Below are 20,176 nucleotides of genomic sequence, written 5' to 3' on the forward strand. Positions count from 1 at the left end.
GTCCCAGGGGGGGCGGCGGTGGCTCCGGAGGCTGCGAAGGCAGCCGGGCGTCCGGAAGTCAACGCCATGTCGAGTCTGCACAAGAGCCGGTAAGGTGCCCCGGGGCCCGATCGCTCCAGGCCGCTCCTGGGCAGCCCGCCGGCGTGGTCCGGACGTCCCGGCGCCTCCGCCGCCTCCTCGCCCCAGGGCCCGTGTGCCGGCGGGGAGTCGCGGTGGGGACGCTGGGCGCCCTGCTGTGACAGCGCCTTCCCTCGCCGGGACCTCTTCCCTGCCCTGGTGGTTGCCTCCTCCAGCCGCCCTCCCCATTCGCCCTCCAGCACCTTCCTTTCACCAAATGCACCCCCCCCCCCGCCTTTTTTCCAGGAAACCCAGAGGAACCTAGATTCTCCAGCCTGGCCTCTCCTCCAGGCCACATCCTGCAGCCTTATCCAATCCCCCCCCAGGCTTTCCCTAGGAGTTACTCTTTATCGTTGTCCTTGCCTGAGGACAGGCCTTGAAGAAATACAACTTGTAATAGTGGTATTTCTGAGCATGGCAGTTCGCACAGATCTATTTTTTTTTTTTTTTTTTTTTTTTTTGCTAATCCAGTTCTTCCCAATTCCTAGAGTTGATTGAGTCTCCTGGTACACCTATAATGTATGCTAGGTCTGGCCTTTCTGAAGTACCAGTAAATAAATGACAGCTGTCTCCTAGTAAAGGATGCTTACTTTTATTATGTAATTTATTTTTGTGCCAATACTAGGGCCTGAACTCAGCATCTGGGCACTGTCCCTGAGCTTTTTCACTCAACATTAACACTGTAGCCCTTTAGCCACAGCTTCACTTCTGGCTTTTTGGTGGTTAATCAGAGATAAGGCTGGCTTCAAACCATGATCCTCTGAACTCATCCTCCTGAGCAATTAGAATTTAATCTTAGAGTTTAGAGAATGGTTCATTTTACAGTGCTCATTCTGGTGCCTACAGACAAGAAAACTTCTCAGATCTTTTTGATAGCCTCCCATGTTCCTGGGTTTAATAAAATGATCATTGCCCTGGTACAAGGGTGGGGGCTGCCATCTTGAGATCTGAATGTGGCCTCCTTCCCCTTTGCAGGATAGCAGATTTCCAGGATGTCCTGAAGGAGCCTTTGATTGCTTTGGAAAAGCTTCGGGAACTCAGTTTTAGTGGTAAGAAACAACTATAGCATGATGGCTAGGATGGAGGGGAAGGTGTCAAGGTTTTATCTGGTCAGTTCTAGAAGCCAGGCTGACTCTTGAGGTCTTCAGATTTGGTAAAATTGCCTTAATCTCAGAGCAGTTTCCCAGAGGTGTGGTGTCCACAGTGACACTTTGGACAGGGAAACACCTAGCTGCAAGGTCACCTGGGAGCCTAAGGTGGAGAAGGAGAGTGGGGAGACCTTTTGGTGTCTGGTGGGGCCTCTCTTCAGTCCTCACCTATGTTCTATATTACAGAAATTGGTTAGCTGCAGTGTGGTTCTTGGTTCCCTCCCTGGCTTGTGGTCATAGCCATCAGTTTGGTTAATGGTATAATTCCAGCCTCAGAACACTGACTTGAAGGAAGGAACTGAACCTCGGGCATGTTGGACTTTGCCCTCTCTGACAAAGTTAATTTTCCAGCTTAGAGATAACTTGTTTTTTTTTTTGCCTGTCTTTAAAAAGAACCCAAAGGAAAGTGGTGCTGTGGCTTATCATGATAGAGTGGCAGCCATGAGCTGAAGAGTTCAGGGATAGCGCCCAGGCCCAGACTTCAAGCCCCATGACTGGCCCAGAAAAACAACCAACAAAAACCCAAAGGTGGTGGGCTCCTGTAATGTTATCCACCAAGGAAAGCCTAAATGGGATTGTGGTTCAGGCCCACCTTCTTGGGGTAGGAGTGTGTGTAAGGTCTGCCTCAATAACCAGAGAAAAAGGGTTGGGGGTGAGGCTCAAAGAATAGAGGATCAGTGTAAGAATTCAGACCTCAGTGTAAGAGTTCAGACCTCTAATACCACCAGAATACACACTGCCCTGTCCCCAACAAGGATTTTAAGTTGCCCCTGTCCTTCCCATGCAGATTCTGAATGTGAGTACTGTTTGCTGGAACCATACCATCGAAGCCATCACAACAGCTGCTCATAAGGCAGGATTGCAGAACAGTCAGGCTTTTAGTTTAGGAGTGGTGCTGAGGCCCAAAGAGGTGTCAGTGTCTGATCACAGTGGAGAGTTTGAGCTTGAGTCATATTTGCATTTGAGTTGGATGCGTGTGTGTGTGCATGTGTGTGCCAGTACTAGGTCTTAAACTCTGGGCCTTTGTTCTTTTTTTGATCAAGTGTGGTGCTTTACCACTTAGGCCGTAACTCCTTTTTTTTTTTTTTTTCTAAACTCTGGGCTTGAGTGCTGTCCCTGAGCTCTTCAGCTCAAAGTGAGCACTTTACCACTTGAACCATCATGCTACTTCCGGTTTTCTGGTGGTTAATTGGAACTAAGAGTCTTATGGACTTCAATTCTCCTGCTGGCTTTAAATCATGATCCTCAGATCTCAGCCTCCTGAGTTGTGAGGATTACAGGTGTGAGCCACCACAACTGGCTGTTTGTTTAGTTTTAGTGCCAGTTCTGGGTCTTGAACTCAAGGCCTGAGCACTGTCTTGACCTACTTTGTGCTCAGGGCACCTTTTATTTATTTACTTATTGATTGATTGGTTGTGAGGCTTGATCTCTGGGCTTGGGCACCTCGTCTGAGCTCTTCAGCTTAAAGCTAGCACTCTACCACTTGATCAACAGTGCCACTTCCACTGTAAGTCCACTTCTGACTTTTTGCTGGTTAACTGGCAGTAAGAATCTCACAGACTTTTTTTTTTTTTTTTTTGGTACTGGTCCTGGTGCTGGAACTCAGGACCAGGGCACTGTTCCTGAGCTTTTTCTCAAGTCTAGCAGGCTTCTACTTGAGCCTCAGTTCGACTTTTTTGGTGGTTAATTTGAGATGTCAGCCTCCTTTAGTCGCTAGGATTACAGGCGTGAGCCACTGATGTCTAACTCTAATGGATCATTTGAGACAAAAAAATCTCCAGGAGTTATTCTCAATGAACATTGTAGGTGAAAGGTACTCTGGGCAAGGCCTGGGGCCATGGACAAAAATTATACACAGTATGAGCCTCCAACCTGCAAGTTTCTGGTGGAAAATGATCCTAAAGAAGCATTTCTTGGGCTGGGAAGGTGGCTTCATGGTAGAGTGCTTGGCTTAGCGTGTATGAAGTTCTGGGTTCCATTCCTCAGTACCACATACACAGAAAAAGCCTGAAGTGGTGCTGTGGCTCAAGTGGTAGTGTACTAGACTTGAGCAAAAGAAGCTCAAGGACAGGGGGTAGGCCCTGAGTTCAGGCTCCAGGACTGGCAACAAGTATTTCTTGCTCTCCCCATTCCTTGCCAACTGGCTCCAAGACAGGGGGCTGGGGTTCTGGGACTCTGACCTGTGGTGACCTTTGCCTGCTATGTCCACAGGCATCCCCTTTGAGGGCGGACTGCGGTGCCTCTGCTGGAAGGTGGGTGTGCCTGAGGTGGGCTTCTCTTCTCTGAGTCCCTGGGTTCCTGCATGGGCCGTTTCTGCCCCAGCTCCTTCTTCCTGTTCTGCACCTTTGCTTGCTTGACTGAGGATGTTGTTCTGGAAGTTCTAGGATTGTCTGTCCTTTTGGTATCCCCTGTAGGTCCCCTTGGCAGATGGGACACTGTACTGCCAGGAAATGTAGTGGAAATGATGTTGGGACAAAGCAAAGGCTGGGTTGTGCTGGAAAGCTCGAGCAGAGTGGGAGGGGAATCCTCATGGTCTGCTTCTTTGAATTTCATGTTCCCGTACCATTTGGAAGAGTCTGTGTAAGGGAAAGCAGGGGGCAGCACTGTGTGGGACACAGGAAGAGGGAGGCAGTGGGGAGGCAAGGGAGGCTGTGCTGCATCAGTTCCTTGGTGTTAGCCATTTTGTGTCCACCTGCTGTGCAGGCTTGGGCAGGTATCATCAGAGCTGTGCCCCTCTCCTGTGCAGATCCTCTTGAACTACCTCCCCTTGGAGAGAGCTTCATGGACCTCTGTCCTGGCCAAGCAGAGGTAAGGCCTGGGATCAAGAAAATGGTGCTGGGAAGCCTCAGGCAGGGGCACTCTTGGCCTTCTTTGCTGCTCTGTGGTCTGAACTCTGGATGCCCTCGGGAGTCACGTGTTTTCTTCCTCCCCGCAGGGAGCTGTACTCTCAGTTCCTGAGGGAGATGATCATCCAGCCTGGCATTGCCAAGGCCAACTTGGGGGTGTCCAGGGAAGACGTGACCTTTGAGGACCATGTAAGTAGGGGAGCAAGGAGGCATTGAGTCAGGCAACCAGGGCCTGCCAGAAGATGCAGGCCCGGTAGCATCTCCTGTCTGCTGAGTTGCCCAGCCTTAGACATTTGTCTCCCCGTGTTTGTTTGTTTGTTTGTTTTGCCAGTTCTGGGCCTGAGCACTGTCCCTGTTCTAAAGGCTAGCACTCCGCCACTTGAGCCACAGCACCATTTCTGGCTTTTTCTGTGTATGTGGTACCAAGGAATCGAACCCACTTGCAAACTCCCTCCTCCTCCCCCTGTTTCATCAGTTTAATAGAAGGTCCTTGAGTCTAGTCAGTTAAACAACAGAGCCAGCCGTGGGCAGCCCTTTTTAAAAAATTAAGAATGAGGCAGGATATAGCTCAGTGGCAAAATGCTTGCCTTGCAAGTGCAATGTCCCGGGTTTGATCCCAGTACCAAAAAGAAAAGACACACACACACACAAAAATACAGTTAAAAAAAAATAATAAAACTCACATGTATCTTAGGCTGACCCTGAACTCAAGATCCTCTTGTTTCAGCCGCCAGCATGTTGGGAATACAGGCATGTACCATCATGCCTGGCTAAATTTTTTTTACCAGTCCTGGGTTTTTGAACTCAGGGCCTGAGCATTGTCATTGGGCTTTCTCAAGGCTGGCGCTCTACCACTTGAGCTACGGCACCACTTCTGCCTTTTTCTATGTATGTGGTACACCAAGGAAAGGAACCTAGGTCTTTGTGCATGCTAGTCAAGCACTGTAGCACTAGGCCTAACTCCCAGCCCCTAAATGTTTTGCTTTGTTTTTTTTTTTGTCCCTGAGCTCTCCAACTCAAGGCCATCGCCCTACCCCTGAATCTGGACACTGTCCTTGAGCTCTTCAGTTCAAGGATACCGCCCTACCCCACTTGCCATTTTCTAGAGGTTAATTGGAGATAAGAGTCTCAGGTCCTTTTGTGCCCAAGCTGGCTTTGAACCTTGATCCTCAGATCTCAGCTTCCTGAATAGCTAGGATTATAGGCGTGAGCCACCACTCCTGGCTTGTTTTTGTTGTTGTTGTTGCTTTTTAATTTGTTGTTTCGATTTTTCTCCCCATTCTGGGGTGCTGGTCCTGGAACTGAGGGCATTGGACAAGCATTTAGGACAAGCACTCTCCCACTGAACCATCCCTTAGCCTCCTTCTCAGTCTTTGAGGAAGGTCACCAAATAGAAGTTTGAGGACCACCCAAAGCAGTGCAAATGAGACTCGAGTCCTGACATTCATTCATTCATTCTTTCAGCCAGCAGCACTTATGGAGCATATGCAGGGTCTGGAGTGAGGGCAGTGTGCAGAAAGAGCAGTCTTGCAGGCATGGTGTTCTCAGAGCAGAATGCAAGGCTCACCACCAGCTGCTTGTGTGGTGGGTCCAGACCTTTGGAAGGCCTGTGCTGCTGCCCAGCACCCCCCCTTCTGTGGCCTCAGCCTGTGCGGACCACAGCTGGGTGTGTGGTGGATAGTGGTTGGGAAGACACTGCTGAGGCCTCCAGGCTGGAGTGGCCCTGGCTGCGTCTTAGACCAAGCAGTGCTTTTCTCCCCACAGCCCCTCAACCCCAGCCCCGACAGCAGGTGGAACACTTACTTCAAGGACAATGAGGTGCTGCTGCAGATCGACAAGGATGTCCGGTAAGAGTCACGGGGACTGGCCGCCGTCCCCACACTGGGCTTTCCTTTCCTAGCCCAGGCCCGTGGTGGGGCTCTGGATGCCATTGGTCCCCGGTCCTGATGGATCCATCTGATTAGGCACCCCACCGTCACCATTTCCACCCTGTGCCAGGCTCAAGGTTGAGCTCAGGGTTGAGCACTGGGACATGTGGCCATGGCCTGTTTCCAGAAGGAGCTGGGGGTGGGGAGGGGAGGAGGAGTAGTGGTAGCAAAGCATACTTGCAGCCAGCACTCTTGGTGTTTGGGGGTGATCGGGTGGGTGTGGTAGGGGTAGTCCTGCCAAGGAGCCTGGTCCCACTGGTCTGAGTTGTCCAGGGCACAGAGAAGGGGAGTGGCAGGAGCAGGGCAGCCCCATGAACACAGGCCAGGCGTGTTTCAGGAAGCTTGTGGAGGCCAGTGGAGGAAGAGCCAACCATCGGTTTGAACCCGATCCCAAGAGTATGGGGTGGTCGTGCAAAAAAGGTCAGCAAGTGGGGGTCAGACCTGGGTTCTCAAGACATTGTGAACTCTATTAATGGGTGTGCATTTTTGCCCTCATTAAAGAAATAGGCTGGCTGTGTCACCCCTGTTTCCTGGGGAGCCTGGCAATCAGCTCTAGGGAAGATGCCAAGGAGCTGGGCAGGGCTGGCAGGAAGGAGCATCCACAGAGCAGCAGAGTAGGGAAGACTCGAGTCTGTTTGCCTGACTCCAGCTTTAACAGCAGTGCCAGTGCTTAGCTGTGTGACCTTGTGCAGGTGACGTAGGCTCTGAACATGCGTGACTACTTCTGGAAATAGGAATGAGATGGCCTGGGAAAAGGGCCACAGAGTGCTGTGCAGGCCTCAGCAGAGCGGAGAGGCCTTGAAATGGTCAGGCGGATGTAGGGCCTGGGCTGTTCACCGTCATCCTAGCTACTGAGGAGGCTGAGATCTGAGGCTTCTGGTTAGCAGCCAACTTGGGCAGAAAAGTCTAGGATATTCTTTCTTCATTTAACACAAAAAAGCCAAAGTAGTTCAAGTGGTAGAAGATTAATCTTGACCAAAAAAGGCAAGAGGGACAGTGCCCAGGCACGGATTCAAGTCCCTGTACTGGCACACCAAAACCCCCCAAATCATCAGGTTGCTGTTAGAGGGGGGCCTCTGAGCTCACCCACCTGAGCAGAGCAGCCTGCTGTAGGCCACCTCCACACGGTCCCTGGTCAGAGGGAACCGTCTCACATGACCATCAGCATTCCCACGGAGCGCTCTCAGTCACCGACACAGGCCAGGTACACCTTCACTCTGCTGATTTTCAAGCTGTGTGAGGAGGGTGAACAGAATCTTCCCGAGATGGAAAATCTCTAGGCTACATGAGAAGACAAGATGCTCCAGCCTTCACGCAATACGTTGACGGCACATACTGTACATGCAGTGCAGGAGGGGAGAAATGGAACTGAGAACCAGCAGCGCCCCTTGTGGAGAAGGTGACTCAGCAGGGCCTGGGAGGAAGAGGAGGGGCAAGGAGGCCCAGAGCTGCATGGAGGAGCCTGCTAGGCCCAGGGAGCAGCCTGTGAGTGCCCTATGGCTTGGGAAGAAGGCTGGTGAGGGTAGAGATGAGGGAGGTCCTGTTCACCCCCGCTGCCCAGGGTTGCTCCTCTACCTAGGCCCCTCCTCACGTGGCCTGGGAAGCCCGACACAGAGTGGCTGTGTCTTGTTCTGTTTGGCTTGCTGTAGCCTCCACCTAGAAGGTGCGGTAATGACCCCGTTTACGTCCAGAGCCACCTTCTGTAGTGGCTGTGTGCAGGGGATGGTGAGAAGCAGCTACACATGCCCAGAGGGGCCTGGTGGCTCCAGAGGCTGGCCCCCTCTCCCCCACTCCTCTCCCACTCGGCTCACGTCCCTCTGCACCCAGCCCACTTCCTTTGATTAGAGTGTGCTTACTGTCCAAAGGGGCTTCGTTCTGGCTTTGCCATACCCGAGTACAGCGCACCCTGACCAGACCCACCCCACTTCATCTCCTCCCGCCTTTGCTGAACTGCTTTTTTTGTCTTCTGTTAATAATGTTTAAATTGTTAGTATAAAAGTAGTGATGTACAGAAGGGTGAACTGCTTTCTTTATTGTAAATCACACAGTGGATACCATCTTTCTGCACATGTGTATATAGATAATTATGTATAAAATTATGTATATGCATATTTTTTTGTAATGAGGGTTGAACCAAAGGTTTTATGCATATTAAGAAAAGCACTGTACCTTTGGCTACGTCCTCGGTCCATATGTATATAAATACAATTTTGTTATTAATATTTATTTAGCCAGTCCTGGGCCTTGAAATCAGGGCCTTTCTCAAGGCTAGAGTTCTACCATTTTGAGCCACAGCACCACTACCAGCTTTTTTTTTTTGTTTGTTCATTCATGGGGTTTGCACTCTGGGCCTAGACACTGTCCCTAAACTCTTCAGCTCAAAGCTACTGCCCTAGACCTTGGGCAGTGTTGTCACTGAGCTCTTCACCTCAAGGCCCTCCCTGGAGACACAGTAACACTTCTTGTTTTCTGGTGATTAATTGGAGATAAGAGTCTTAAGTTCTTGCCAGGCCAGTGGCTCACCCCTGTACTCTGGAGGCTGAGATCTGAAGATAAAGGTTCAAAGCCAGCCTAGGCATTAAAGGACCTGAGACTCTTATCTCCAATTAACCTCTAGAAAATGGGAAATGGGCTTGGTTCAAGGGTAGGGTGGTAGCCTTGAGCTGAAGAGTTCAGGGACAATGCTCAGGCCCAGACCAGAGGTTGGGGGGGGGGGTGGTCCTTGAGCTCAGGGACAGCATCTAGGCTGGGTTCAAGCCCATGACCCACAAAAACAAAACAAAGCAGTTTCATGTTCTTTAGTGCCCGGGCTAGCTTTGAATCATGATCCTCAAATCTCAGCCTCCTGAGTAACTAGGATTACAAGCGTGAGCCACCACACCTGGCTTTCTTTTCCTCCCAATGTATGTGGTACCAAGGAGTCAAACCCAGGCCTTTGTGTATACTAGGCAAGCTCTCTTCCCCTAGGCCATGCTCCCTGCCCCTATACATATACATACACATATACATATACATGTACATATATAGTTGTTGTTATTGTCAGTCATGGGGCTTGAACTCACCTGGGCTGTTTCTGAGCATTTCAGCTCAGCCACAGTGCTACTTCTGGGTTTTCGGGAGGTTAATTAGAGATAAAGGTCTGGCTTTGAACCACATCCTCAAATCTTAGCCTCCTGAGTAGCTAGGGTTAGAGGTATGAGCCACTGGTGCCCACCTATTTATTATTGTTTGTGTGGTACCAAAAAATTGAACCTGGGGCCTCAGAGTGCTAGGTAAGCACCTCACCCACTTAGCCACATTCCGTATATATTCTGCTTAGCCCCTAGTCCATATATTTTTTCCTTATGCTAGTCCTGGGCACTCTCCCTGATGCTCAAGGCTAGCACTCTACCATTTTGAGCTATAGCCCCACTTCCAGTTTTCTGGTGAGAATCTCATGAACTTCCCTACTCTACTGGCTTTAAACCACAATCCTCAGATCTCAGCCTCTTGAATAGCTAGGACTACATGTGTGAGCCACTGGCACCCAACAATATTTTTGAAATAGAGTCATGGTTGTAGTTCAAAAGAAGATACTTGTGTGTGGGGGGGAGGGATGTGGTATAATGGGGCTTAAATTCAAGGGCCTCAATGCTGTCCCTTAAGTTTTTCAAGAAAGCTAAGTGCTGGCACTCTACCATTTCTAGCTTTTGACTGTTCATTGAGACAAGAGTCTCAAACTTTCCTGCCCAGGCTTGTTTCAAACTATGATTCTCTTGAGTAACTAAGATTACAGGTAAGAAGACACTTTTTTGTCAGTCATCGGGCTTGAAGTCTGGGTCTGGGCACTGTTCAGCTCAAGGCTAGCACTCTGACACTTGAGCCACAGTGCTTCTTCGGGTATTCTGGTGGTTAATTGGAGATAAGAATCTCACAGACTTTCCTTTCAGGCTGTCTTTGAACTGTGATTCTTAGATCTCAGCCTCCTGAGTAGCTAGGATTACAGGTGTGAGCCACTGGCACTCAGCAAGAAGACACTTTTTTAAAAGTATGTATTAGGTCTGCCTGGAAGAATTGACTTCTTCCCTTGGTGCTCTCCCTCTGCACCCTGGAAATCGCTGCCCAGTGCTGTAACCCTGGCAACTGGCATGCCTGGGGGCCGTGGGAGGTCTCCCAATCTGACGTCTTTCCCCGTCCTCTGAGATCACATCCACTTCCACTGTGTCCACACCCCTCCTCCTATATAATCGTTCACTTCCCTCCATAAGCTCTCTTGCTCTGTCTGACTCCATGTTGGGCAGCAGGAGGTCTGCTCTTTCCTCACACAATAAACCCTCTTCTCTTGAACTGCGTTGAGTTTCCTTTCAGCAGACCTTACTTTTGGTGCCAAGACTCATTCATATACAGTATGTGTATGAGCTGGGTGCTGGTGGCTCTGCCTGTAACCTTAGCTATTCAAGACACTGAGATCAGAGGATCTCAGTTCAAGGACAGTCCATGAAACTCTACTTAATCACCAGAAAATCAGAAGTGGCGCTGTAGCTTAAAATGGTAGGACGCTAGCTTTGAATGGAAAAGCTCAGGGACTATGCCAGACTTTTAACTCAAGACTCATGACTGACACCCTCTCCACTCCCCTCCTCCCCTCTCCCCCCTCCCCTCCCTGCATACTTGCACAAACCAAAAAAAGGATGTGTAAGTTTTTTTGCAAATGTGTATATAAGTATGTAGACATATAAGATGACTAATGCTGTTAGTTTTTTTTAAAGCATATTTTTGAAAATTTATTTTTATTAAAGAATTTATTAACACTGATTTTTATACCATATTTCAAATGACATATTTAACATGTCACTGACACTTAAGTTTTTAGAACATAATCAAAATTAGGCTAAGGGTTTGTATATCATACATACATATTAATTTATTAAGCATTATGTCTATAGAGTCATAGGTTTTTATATCTATGTAGTTATGTTTATATTTCCAGTACCATATCCGTAGCATTGGGCATGCAAATATTGAGTCCTCACTCTTGTAATATATATATATATTATATATATTTTAGATTAGAAACTTAAAGTTGAAAACAAACAGGGCTAATAAGTCTAGGACATCCTAGCCTATGCCGGGCACTGAGTTCTATCCCCAGCACTGACGAAGAAACGACACAGAACCCAGCTGCTTCCAGGGACATGATTAGACCCACCAGCATCTCCACCTTGAGTGACAGCATTCTTTGTCCCTCTTGACAGGCGGCTGTGCCCAGATATGTCCTTCTTCCAGCGGGCCACTGAGTACCCCTGCCTCCTCATCCTGGACCCCCAGAATGAATTTGAGACCCTTCGTAAGCGTGTTGAACAGACAACGCTGAAATCCCAGACAGTGGCCCGGAACCGGAGTGGAGTTACAAATGTAAGCGTTCCCCCTCGGCCTGTCAGGACCACTGGCCCGAGGACACAGGCCTGTGTCCACTGCCCTCAGATGGTCCTGCAGAGCCCCCTGGAGCTTTCTGAAGGCCTCCAGCTGCTGGGGAAGGCCTGTCCCATGAGCAGATGGGATGGAGATAGAAAAAAGGGTATGAGTAGATAGGCCCTACCAGTTGCTGGGGGGAGGAAGGACCACAAGCAGGCCTCTAAGGACATGGCTAAAGCTTGTTGTTAGAGGAGAGACGGTGCTGGAGGACACAGGGATATTGCAGTGATAGTGAGGCCTTTGTCCAGAGGACTGGGGAGGCCAAGAAGCATTCAGGACAGGGCAGTGACCTGACCCAGGTCTGGGCGCCTTGGCAGTGGAGCAGTGGAGATGGAAAGGCACCTGATGGGGGCACGGGCTGGGGGTTCTATGCAGCAGGGGCAGATCTAGGAAACTCAGGAAATCACATTGATGACATTTATACTTGAACCGCAGAATATGGCTAATTTCTGTCAGTCTGGAAAGACGTGTACAGGTAAACACATGCATTGCCTTTATCTTGCCCACTGTGCTGGTAGTTCCTGGGACTGTGGGTTATTCCCCAAAACTTGGTATAGTCCTCCATCAGTGCAAAGCTCTCTGTGACCCACAACTACCAGGAGACCAACTGGACTGTAGGACCTTGTTTTTTCCTGGGAAACTGGCTGGGTCAGGTTTCTGACAGGGCAGAGGGGCAGGGCCAGCCCTTCTGGGCTCTCAAGTGCCTGTGACAGGTCCAGCAGGATTGTCATGCAGTGCCCAGTGTTTAGTTAAGTGACACAGCCCTTGTGCTGGGCTGCCAGCTGCCCAGCTGAAGGTCCAGAATGGAACTAGCCCCCTTTCCCCTGTAGGAATTGGGATTTGAGGGCTGAATTCGAATTGTTTTAAATTAAATTTTATTTTTGAATGTGGTGCTTGAACTCGGGCCTGGGCTCTGTCTCTGAGTTTTTTTCTCAAGCTACTGCTCTACCCCTTGAGCCACAGCCCCACTTCTGATTTTCTGGTTATTAATTGGAGATAAAAAAAAGTCTCACACATTTTCCTGTCCTGACTAGCTTTGAACTGTGATCCCCAGATCTCATCTTCCTGAGTAGCTAGGATTACAGCCATGAACCACCAGCACCCGGCTCCCATTTCTCCATTTGGGCCCTGGTCCTGGTGGCTTAGGACCCACCAGACATACTTGAGCTATGGGCCTCAGAGCCTGAGGTTGAACAGTGTTAGTTGTACTTGGCCCTATGTGGGACTCGGGGTAAGTAGTACAGGCTCACATTCCCAGGCCTCTTTCCTTGTTCACAAGTCATGAGCTACTCCTACCCTCATTGTTTTCCTGAGTATTTCTGAGCCCATTTCTTCATCATGATGACATTGAAAGGAGATTCTGGGTTCAGAGGGGGTAAATTGAGCAATGCTCTTGCAGCCCTGGCATGATTGACACATGTGTCTCTGTGCACCTGTACACATATGTATGCACATACATGAATGTAGGTAGTAGGAGAAGGAATTTATTTCCAGGTGGCATGTGTCCAGTATAGCTTCACATTTCTCTGCAGGGTTCTGCCATTAACGTTGCCTCACTAGGAGAACCCAGTTTTGAGGACCTCTACTCTCTTGTGTGCTGTGTTTTGTTTTGTTTTGTTTTGTTTTTGGTTAGTCCTGGTTTTTTTTTTTTTTTATGTTTTTTGGTTAGTCCTAGGGCTTGAACTCTGAGCCTGAGCCCTGTCCTGGGCTCTTTAGCGCAAGGCTAGCACTCTACCACTTGAGTCACGGCCCCATTTCTGGTTCTCAGGTTGTTAACTGGAGTTGAGAGTCTCACAGATTTTCATGCCTGGGCTGGCTTTGAACCTCAGCTCTCAGCCTCTTGAGTAGCTAGGATTCTGGGCGTGAACCACTGGTGCCTGGCTCCATTGTCTGTTACTGACATAGTGAACATTTTTAGTGGAAGTGTGATTGCAGTTTAAGAAAAAGTAAACTGTTGCTGGATGCCAGTGGCTCATATCCAGGTCAGCCTGCTTATTTGCATGGTGGAATTTGACACGCACGCACCTTGGTGCCCCCTCTTTGAAGAGTCGGGGCTCCCTGGCAGAGCTGCCTGCTTCTCCCCAGATGAGCTCCCCACACAAGAACCCTGGGTCGGCCCGGAATGAGCACGCAGTGCTGCCTAATGGCTGTGAAGCCCACTGGGAGGTGGTGGAGCGGATCCTGTTCATCTACGCCAAGCTCAACCCTGGCATCGCCTATGTGCAGGGCATGAACGAGATCGTGGGGCCTCTCTACTACACATTTGCCACCGACCCCAATAGTGAGTGGAAAGGTAGGCATGCCCACTGCCCACTTCCCCACTGCTAGCTCCCTGGACGAAGCTTGCAGGCCGAGGGGCCATGTGAGGCTCTGGGCCATCTGCCTGGCCTCCAGTCCTCCTCTGTACAGGAGGGCCAGGCCTGGCTCCTTCCAGCTCTGCTTCTATAGTGCTGCTGTCCACCCGTCTCTTTATTTAGTTTCTGCTAGAAGAGATAAGATGTGTGCACAGGAAGCTGGAAGACAAGTGTTTTTAAATTGCCACCTAGAGGACACAGAAGCAATTGCTGTGTGGAATTTGCTGTGGGTGGCTCACGCCTGTAACCCTAGCTACTCAGGATCTTAGGATCCAAGTTCAAAGCCAGTCCAGGCAGAAAAGTCCATGAAATTTATCTCCAGTTCTCCACCAAAAAGCTAGAAGTGGCCTTGTGAGGTGGCTCACGCCTGTAATCCTAGCTACTCAGGAGGCTGAGATCTGAGGATCAAGGTTCAAAACCAGCCCGGGCATAAAATGACCTGAGACTCTTATCTCCAATTAACCTCTAGAAAACGGGGAAATAGGGCTTGGCTCAGGGTAGGGTGGTAGCCTTGAGCTGAAGAGCTCAGGAACAACACTCAGGCCCAGGAGTAGGGTGGTAGCCTTGAGCTGAAGAGCTCAGGGACAGCATCCAGGCCAGTTCAAGCCCCATCACCCACCAAAAACAAACTAGAAGTGGAGGTGGGGTTCAAGTGATAGAGCACCAGCCTTGAGTGAAAAAGCCAGGCGAGGGAGTTAGACCTTGAGTTCAAGCCTCAGAACCACCACAAAAAAACAGGAGAAAGAAATTTTTATTGGAGTGCTTATGTCAGGACGCTCAGGGAGTGGGGGTGCCGAGGTCCAGGGCTCACCTTGTGGGTGGCCAAGGACAGAGTAGAACGGCGTGGAGACCCCTGGAGGTGGGACAGCGGGGCTCTGGGGAGAGCCACTTGTCCTCAGCCAAGCCCACGCCCTGCCGTCTCCCCCAGAGCACGCCGAGGCGGACACCTTCTTCTGCTTTACCAACCTCATGGCCGAGATCCGGGACAACTTCATCAAAAGCCTGGATGACTCCCAGTGTGGCATCACCTACAAGATGGAGAAGGTGTACTCCACCTTGAAAGAGAAGGACGTGGAGCTCTACCTGAAACTGGTGAGGCCTCTACACCACACAGCCCGGGCAGAAGGGCGAGGGTAGCAGGAGCAGACCGTGGCCAGGGCCAGGTGGACAGCTGCCACCACCACCGCCGCTGCTGGCACACACTGGCATACACCAGCCCACACTCACCATGCTGCTCTGCACACCTCGACACTGTGACAGGCAGGCCTGGGCCGCCTGGCATCCCTACCTACAAGGAGGGGCAAGTCAAGAGTGGTGCCCATGTGTGCCAGGCACAGGTGCTGAGTGAGGTGAGCCTGGTATGCTTCAAGTCAGATGAGGAGTGTTACTTTTACTCACAGTTATTGTCCTGGCACTGCATTCCTCCCTCAGAAAACAGTTCAGTAAAGGCAGATGTTTATATATCAACTGTTTTGTTAAAAGGAAAATGGATATTGTTTTTAAGTGCAGAATGCCATTCCTGCAGTTAATAGCATTTTATTTTTTCAGTGAATAGTCGTTATGACTGGCTAGAGGCTCAGCTGTGGTGGGAATACGTGTTTGTAGGACTGTTGCATAGAGTAAATACATTTCCTATGCCAAGCACAAGACTAGAATAGAGGCATGGTTCAAATGCTAGCGCCTCTAGCTGTTAACAAGAGAGCCAAGGAGTGCAAGGTCTTGAGTTCAAACCTGGTCCCAGCAAAAAAAAATTCAAAACAAAACAAAAAGATCAGACTGGGCCCAGGAGTTTGGCCTAGTGGTAGAGTGCTTGCCTAGCATACATGAAAACCTGGGTTCAATTCTTCGGTACGAAGAGTCTAGGACCCAGAACTGGCCAAAAAAAAAAAGACCAGAGTTCTAGGAAGTACCTGGCAGTGTCACTGTGCCCAAACCTTAAACTGTGGTCTGCAGTGCTTGCTTGCTTTATCTCTATTAAATAAATAATTTTATTTATTTATTTATTTAACCAGTCCTGGGCTTGAGCTCAGGGCCTGAGCACTGTCCTTGGACTTTCTCAAGGCTAGAGCTCTACCACTTGAGCCTCAGCACCACCTCTGGCTTTTTTCTATGTATGTGGTACCGAGGAATTGAACCCAGGTCTTTGTGCATGCTAGGCAAACCAAGCACTCTACAACTAGGCCAAACTCCCGACCCAATAAATAATTTTTTGTGCTGCTTGGACTCAAGGCCTTGTACTCTCATCCAGCATTTTGCCCAATCATGGGCACTTTATCATTTAAGTCCAGCATTTGACTGATTCATTGGAGAGTTTCATGGACTTCTCTGCCCAGACAGACTTCAAATTGAGCCTCAGATCTCAGCCACCTGAGTAGCTAGGAATCTACATATACATCACCAGCACCTAACTGGCACAGCGTTCTAGAAGAATCCAAGGTGTCATTTACAAATAGCAGAGCTTTGATGGAACCCAGGGATTCTGGCCACCTTGGCTGGCAGGAGGCTCTGGAGGAACCAGCACCATCCCGGCCGGCCCTGCGCACAGCATCCTCTGTGCACTCACTCTCGGGCTGCACCGAGGTCAGGCAGCTGGCAGCATGGGAACCCACACCCCGCTACTGTCTCCCCAGCAAGAGCAGAACATCAAGCCCCAGTTCTTCGCCTTCCGCTGGCTCACGCTGCTGCTATCCCAGGAGTTCCTGCTGCCTGATGTCATCCGGATCTGGGACTCGCTGTTCGCTGACGACAACCGCTTTGACTTCCTCCTCCTAGTCTGCTGCGCCATGCTCATGTGAGTTCATTCACGGCCTGGCCAGTCCCTGAGAGAACCCGATGGGAGACCCTGCTCCTGGGGGCCAGGACTGTGCTCTCCTGGCTGCGTGGGCCTGGGGTGGGCAGGGGGAAGCAGGAGGGTGCGGGGCACAGGGCCCTAGCATCCAGGCTCCTTGTTCTCCTCAGACTGATCCGGGAACAGCTACTGGAAGGGGATTTCACTGTCAACATGCGGCTCCTGCAGGTAATGGCATCGGCGGGAATCCTGCTCAGCCATGAGGCCGGCCCTTGGCAAGCCCCGCCCCGTGCCAGCATTCACGGAGGGCTGTGGTTAGCAGGCAGAGCATATGAAGGGCTGGGGTCCAGACCCCTGACTAGCTATAGTTTGAATTTAGGTTTGGATCCTGGTCCATTGATCACCAGTGTTGGATGACCTTGAGGTGTAACAGCTGACCTCTATACACATGCTCTCCATTTGCTGACCATGCCCAGAACACAGGTCCTCAGTAACCGTGCTCAGGCCAAGGGTGAGGAGCTAGGGGCTAGGAACTTAGTCCCAGGGCAGCTTTGAGTTCATTCATGCCTTAGTTCTGTACCTGTGACTCGAGGCCTCTCTCCACCTGCCTCGCTGTAACTGCCTGCCTGAGCATGGGCCTCCAGTAACTTTCCTAACTGGATCGATAAACTGCACCCTCCTTGGCTCGTTGAGATGGGTGTGAAGGTTCCGGGTTTGAGGGTGAGGGAGGAGAGTTGAGGCAGGGAGGTCCCAGTCCCAAGAAAGGCTTTGAGGTGTAATGTGGGTTAGCTACGTGCAGGGGTCAGGCAGGGCAGGTGCACTGGTGCCTGGTGTTCTGTGGTCCCTGCCTTCTGCCCACGCATGGTGACAGGGCCCATTGGGGAGCAGTGGGTGTGGCCAAGATGTGGCAGAGGCTGAGCTGCTCAGGGGAGTGTTGTTGCGTTTCCCACTCCCAGGATTACCCCATCACGGACGTCTGCCAGATCCTGCAAAAAGCTAAGGAGCTCCAAGACTCAAAGTAGCCTTGGTGCAAGAGGCCTGGCTTTGGGAGAGCCGTTATCTACCGCCTGTGCCCTGGCTTCCAGGATCGCCAGCCCTGGGGGAGGCTGCAGGCTCAGCCTGGCTCCCAGGCACACCACTGGGCCGCACTATGCTGTGATCGCCCCGGCCACGCAGCCCTGCTGCCTCCCTGCCCTTCGCCACAGCACCACCTTCCCAGACTGTTGAACAGGGCCGCAGGCCCCACACAGGGGCTGGGCCATTGTGGGAACCGGAAGGCTGGCAGGGCTCCCACCTGCCTCTGCTCCTCTGCTCTTCTTGCTACTTCTGGCCTTCTGGACGCTGGTCAGCTGGAGTGCTGGGCAAATGGGCCAGATACCATGTAGGGGTTGGTGCTCAGGCCTCCCCTCGGGGAAGCCACACCAAAGGAGCTCAGGCCCAGGACCCCCTCTGTTTCTCCCACCGAGAGTGGCGTGTATCTCCCAGGTGTCTCTGCTTGTCTTCATGTGTTAGAGATGGGGTGAGGACCCCAAAGATATTGGGGTCCTTATAGGTCCTTGCTCTCCCTTCTCTGGCTCTCTACCTCCGTCCCCCCCACCCATTCCCAAGTGTGTGTCACTCATGCTATCTTCTCCCATTATCACTACTCTCTTGGGGTGCCTTATCCTGAGCCGCCTCCTCCCTGCTCCCCTCTGCTCCCATGAAGCCAGGAGGCAGCATGGGGAGTTTGGCTCAGCAAGGCACCTGGAGGTCAACCTTGGTCTTGGGTCCTGTTCCCATCCCCCAGCCTGAGGCCCCCAGATCCCCCAGACTGGGAGGGAATTCTCAGTGCCTCACCAGTACGCTCTGGTTCTGCTCCCATGGACAGGAGTCTTGGAAGCCAAAAGCTGCTGAGCGGTGGTGACCTGTGCCGCCTTGCGCCCCTTGCCCGCTTTCTGTGTAAGAATGGAGCGAGTGTGCTCTTCTCAGATAGGCGCCCTGGCGGCCCTCGTGTCTGGGAGAAAAAGGTGATGAGGCATTCCTGGGCCAGGATTGGTGGGCCACCTGGGGCAGGCAAAGTTGAGCTTGCTGGCCTGGGACCTGTCAGCACCTGGAAACCATGTCTGCCTGGTGCTCCTCAGTCCCGCAAAGTCAGAGAGGTGCTGGCCCATTCTTGGTCACCTGTTTGGCCCTGCCCAGGATTAAGGGCAGGGGAAGCACCCAGGCACCGCTGACCGCTCTTAGCTCGTTAGGGAAGGGGTGCGTTCTGACCACATCGTCTCCCCTTTGTTGAAGGGATGATGAAGTGTGGGTCCTTACCATCTCCCCACCCTGGACAGCAGGAGCTGGACCTTGTAGGCCTCCCACTGCCCCCCCTCCCCCCCTCTCCTCCCCCTCTCCTCCCACTGACCCCCCCAGCCCCGCCCCCGCCCCAGGCCTGGCTCTGGGTTTTGTGTGGAGGCTTCTGGAACTTCATGACCTGCCTTTGTCACCTCTCAGCACAGCCTTGGGACATTGTTTTGTTTACTATTTGTTCAGACTCCTGGCTCCAAATTGCACATTAGCAGGTGCTTTGGAGATAGGGAACACGGTCTATTTCCCAGGGTCCCCCTTCCATTCTCAGCTTCGGGGACCTCCCCTTGCTGCAAATCCTGGCTGGAAGAAGTAGAACGGAGTGTCAGGAGCACCAGTGCTGCTAGCCATGGCTGCAGGGCAGACACTCACCAGTCCAGTCAGCACTCCACCCAGAACTGCCAACTGGTAGTTTGGGTCCCACTTTGATCCCTTTATACCCAAGGCCTGGGCCATGCCTGGGACCCAGCAGACACTGCCCAGGGCACCTGATTCCTCTAGCCTTCCCCTCCTTTCTTCCTGGGTCATACTACTTGAATCACTGTTTCTGATTCACCTTGTCCTTGAGGTGAAGGTCACAAGCACAGGGACCATGTCTTGGTTAAGCTGAGCTCCCCTGGGGGGGTGCTCCCTGAGGACAGGATCTGCCCTCCATTCTGCTCCAGATTCTTCAGCGAGGGACACAAAGGTGAAATGCCTTCAGCTTCTATGGAGGAAGCTGCTCCAGACTGTGGACAGACAGAACTATGAGAGGCCAGCAAGTCACAGTCCAGAGGGTCAGCGTGTTAGTCTGCTTTTGGTTTTTCATCTGTTTCTCTGAATCAGTGCTGTTGATAATGAGTTGTCTTTAATAAATCATGTGTTCTTTTCAATGGCCTAGTACTCTAATGGGCTGAAATCATGGAATAGGGGAAATGTTGAACTAGGATGAGGTTGAAACCTTGTTGCTAAACTTCATTTGAGTCCTAGTCTGCAGCTGGGAAGGAGTGGGTATGGAAGAGGTGAGAGGCCTGACCAGGCTAAGGACCAGATTTTATTTATTTAGAAACAGGGAGCATCTGTCTCACTGTGTGTAAGAAACTTCTGGACACCATGCAGGGTCCTTTTTCATTTTCCCCCGTGCTGGGGATACTTGACAGGTTTTAAAGCACTTAGGAAATATCGGTAAGTACAGAGAGCTGGGTGTTAGTAATCTTTTGGTCAGTTGGGG

General features: G+C 51.1%; 1 protein-coding gene across 5 annotated transcripts; it reads left to right on the forward strand.

Moving 5' to 3' along the window:
• Tbc1d13 (TBC1 domain family member 13) lies at positions 1-18,320 on the forward strand. Of its 5 annotated transcripts, none has more exons than XM_090330797.1 (12): positions 1-89; positions 1,093-1,166; positions 3,477-3,517; positions 4,012-4,073; positions 4,201-4,300; positions 5,876-5,958; positions 11,274-11,433; positions 13,540-13,786; positions 14,776-14,939; positions 16,478-16,638; positions 16,806-16,863; positions 17,592-18,320. In XM_090330797.1, the coding sequence occupies exons 1-12, from the start codon at positions 67-69 to the stop codon at positions 17,655-17,657; spliced, it is 1,239 nt and encodes a 412-aa protein (XP_090186923.1). In that variant the 5' UTR covers positions 1-66; the 3' UTR covers positions 17,658-18,320. The 5 variants fall into 5 exon arrangements, with proteins under 5 accessions (XP_090186923.1, XP_090186924.1, XP_090186925.1 ...); XM_090330798.1 differs by having other exon boundaries at positions 13,540-13,774; XM_090330799.1 differs by having other exon boundaries at positions 13,579-13,786.
• The last annotated feature ends 1,856 nt before the right edge of the window (positions 18,321-20,176 follow it).

This window comes from Megascapheus bottae, chromosome 3 (assembly GCF_031878675.1).
Source record: "Megascapheus bottae isolate mThoBot1 chromosome 3, mThoBot2.hap1, whole genome shotgun sequence".
NCBI classification, from domain to species: Eukaryota; Metazoa; Chordata; class Mammalia; order Rodentia; family Geomyidae; genus Megascapheus; species Megascapheus bottae.

Bases quoted from the DNA above. Each gene is read 5' to 3' on its own strand.
- Tbc1d13 (XM_090330797.1), top strand. From the start codon at position 67: ATGTCGAGTCTGCACAAGAGCCG. The intron at 1,167-3,476 runs GTAAGAAACAAC...CTATGTCCACAG, and splicing joins TCGGGAACTCAGTTTTAGTG to GCATCCCCTTTGAGGGCGGA. The intron at 14,940-16,477 runs GTGAGGCCTCTA...CTGTCTCCCCAG, and splicing joins TGGAGCTCTACCTGAAACTG to CAAGAGCAGAACATCAAGCC.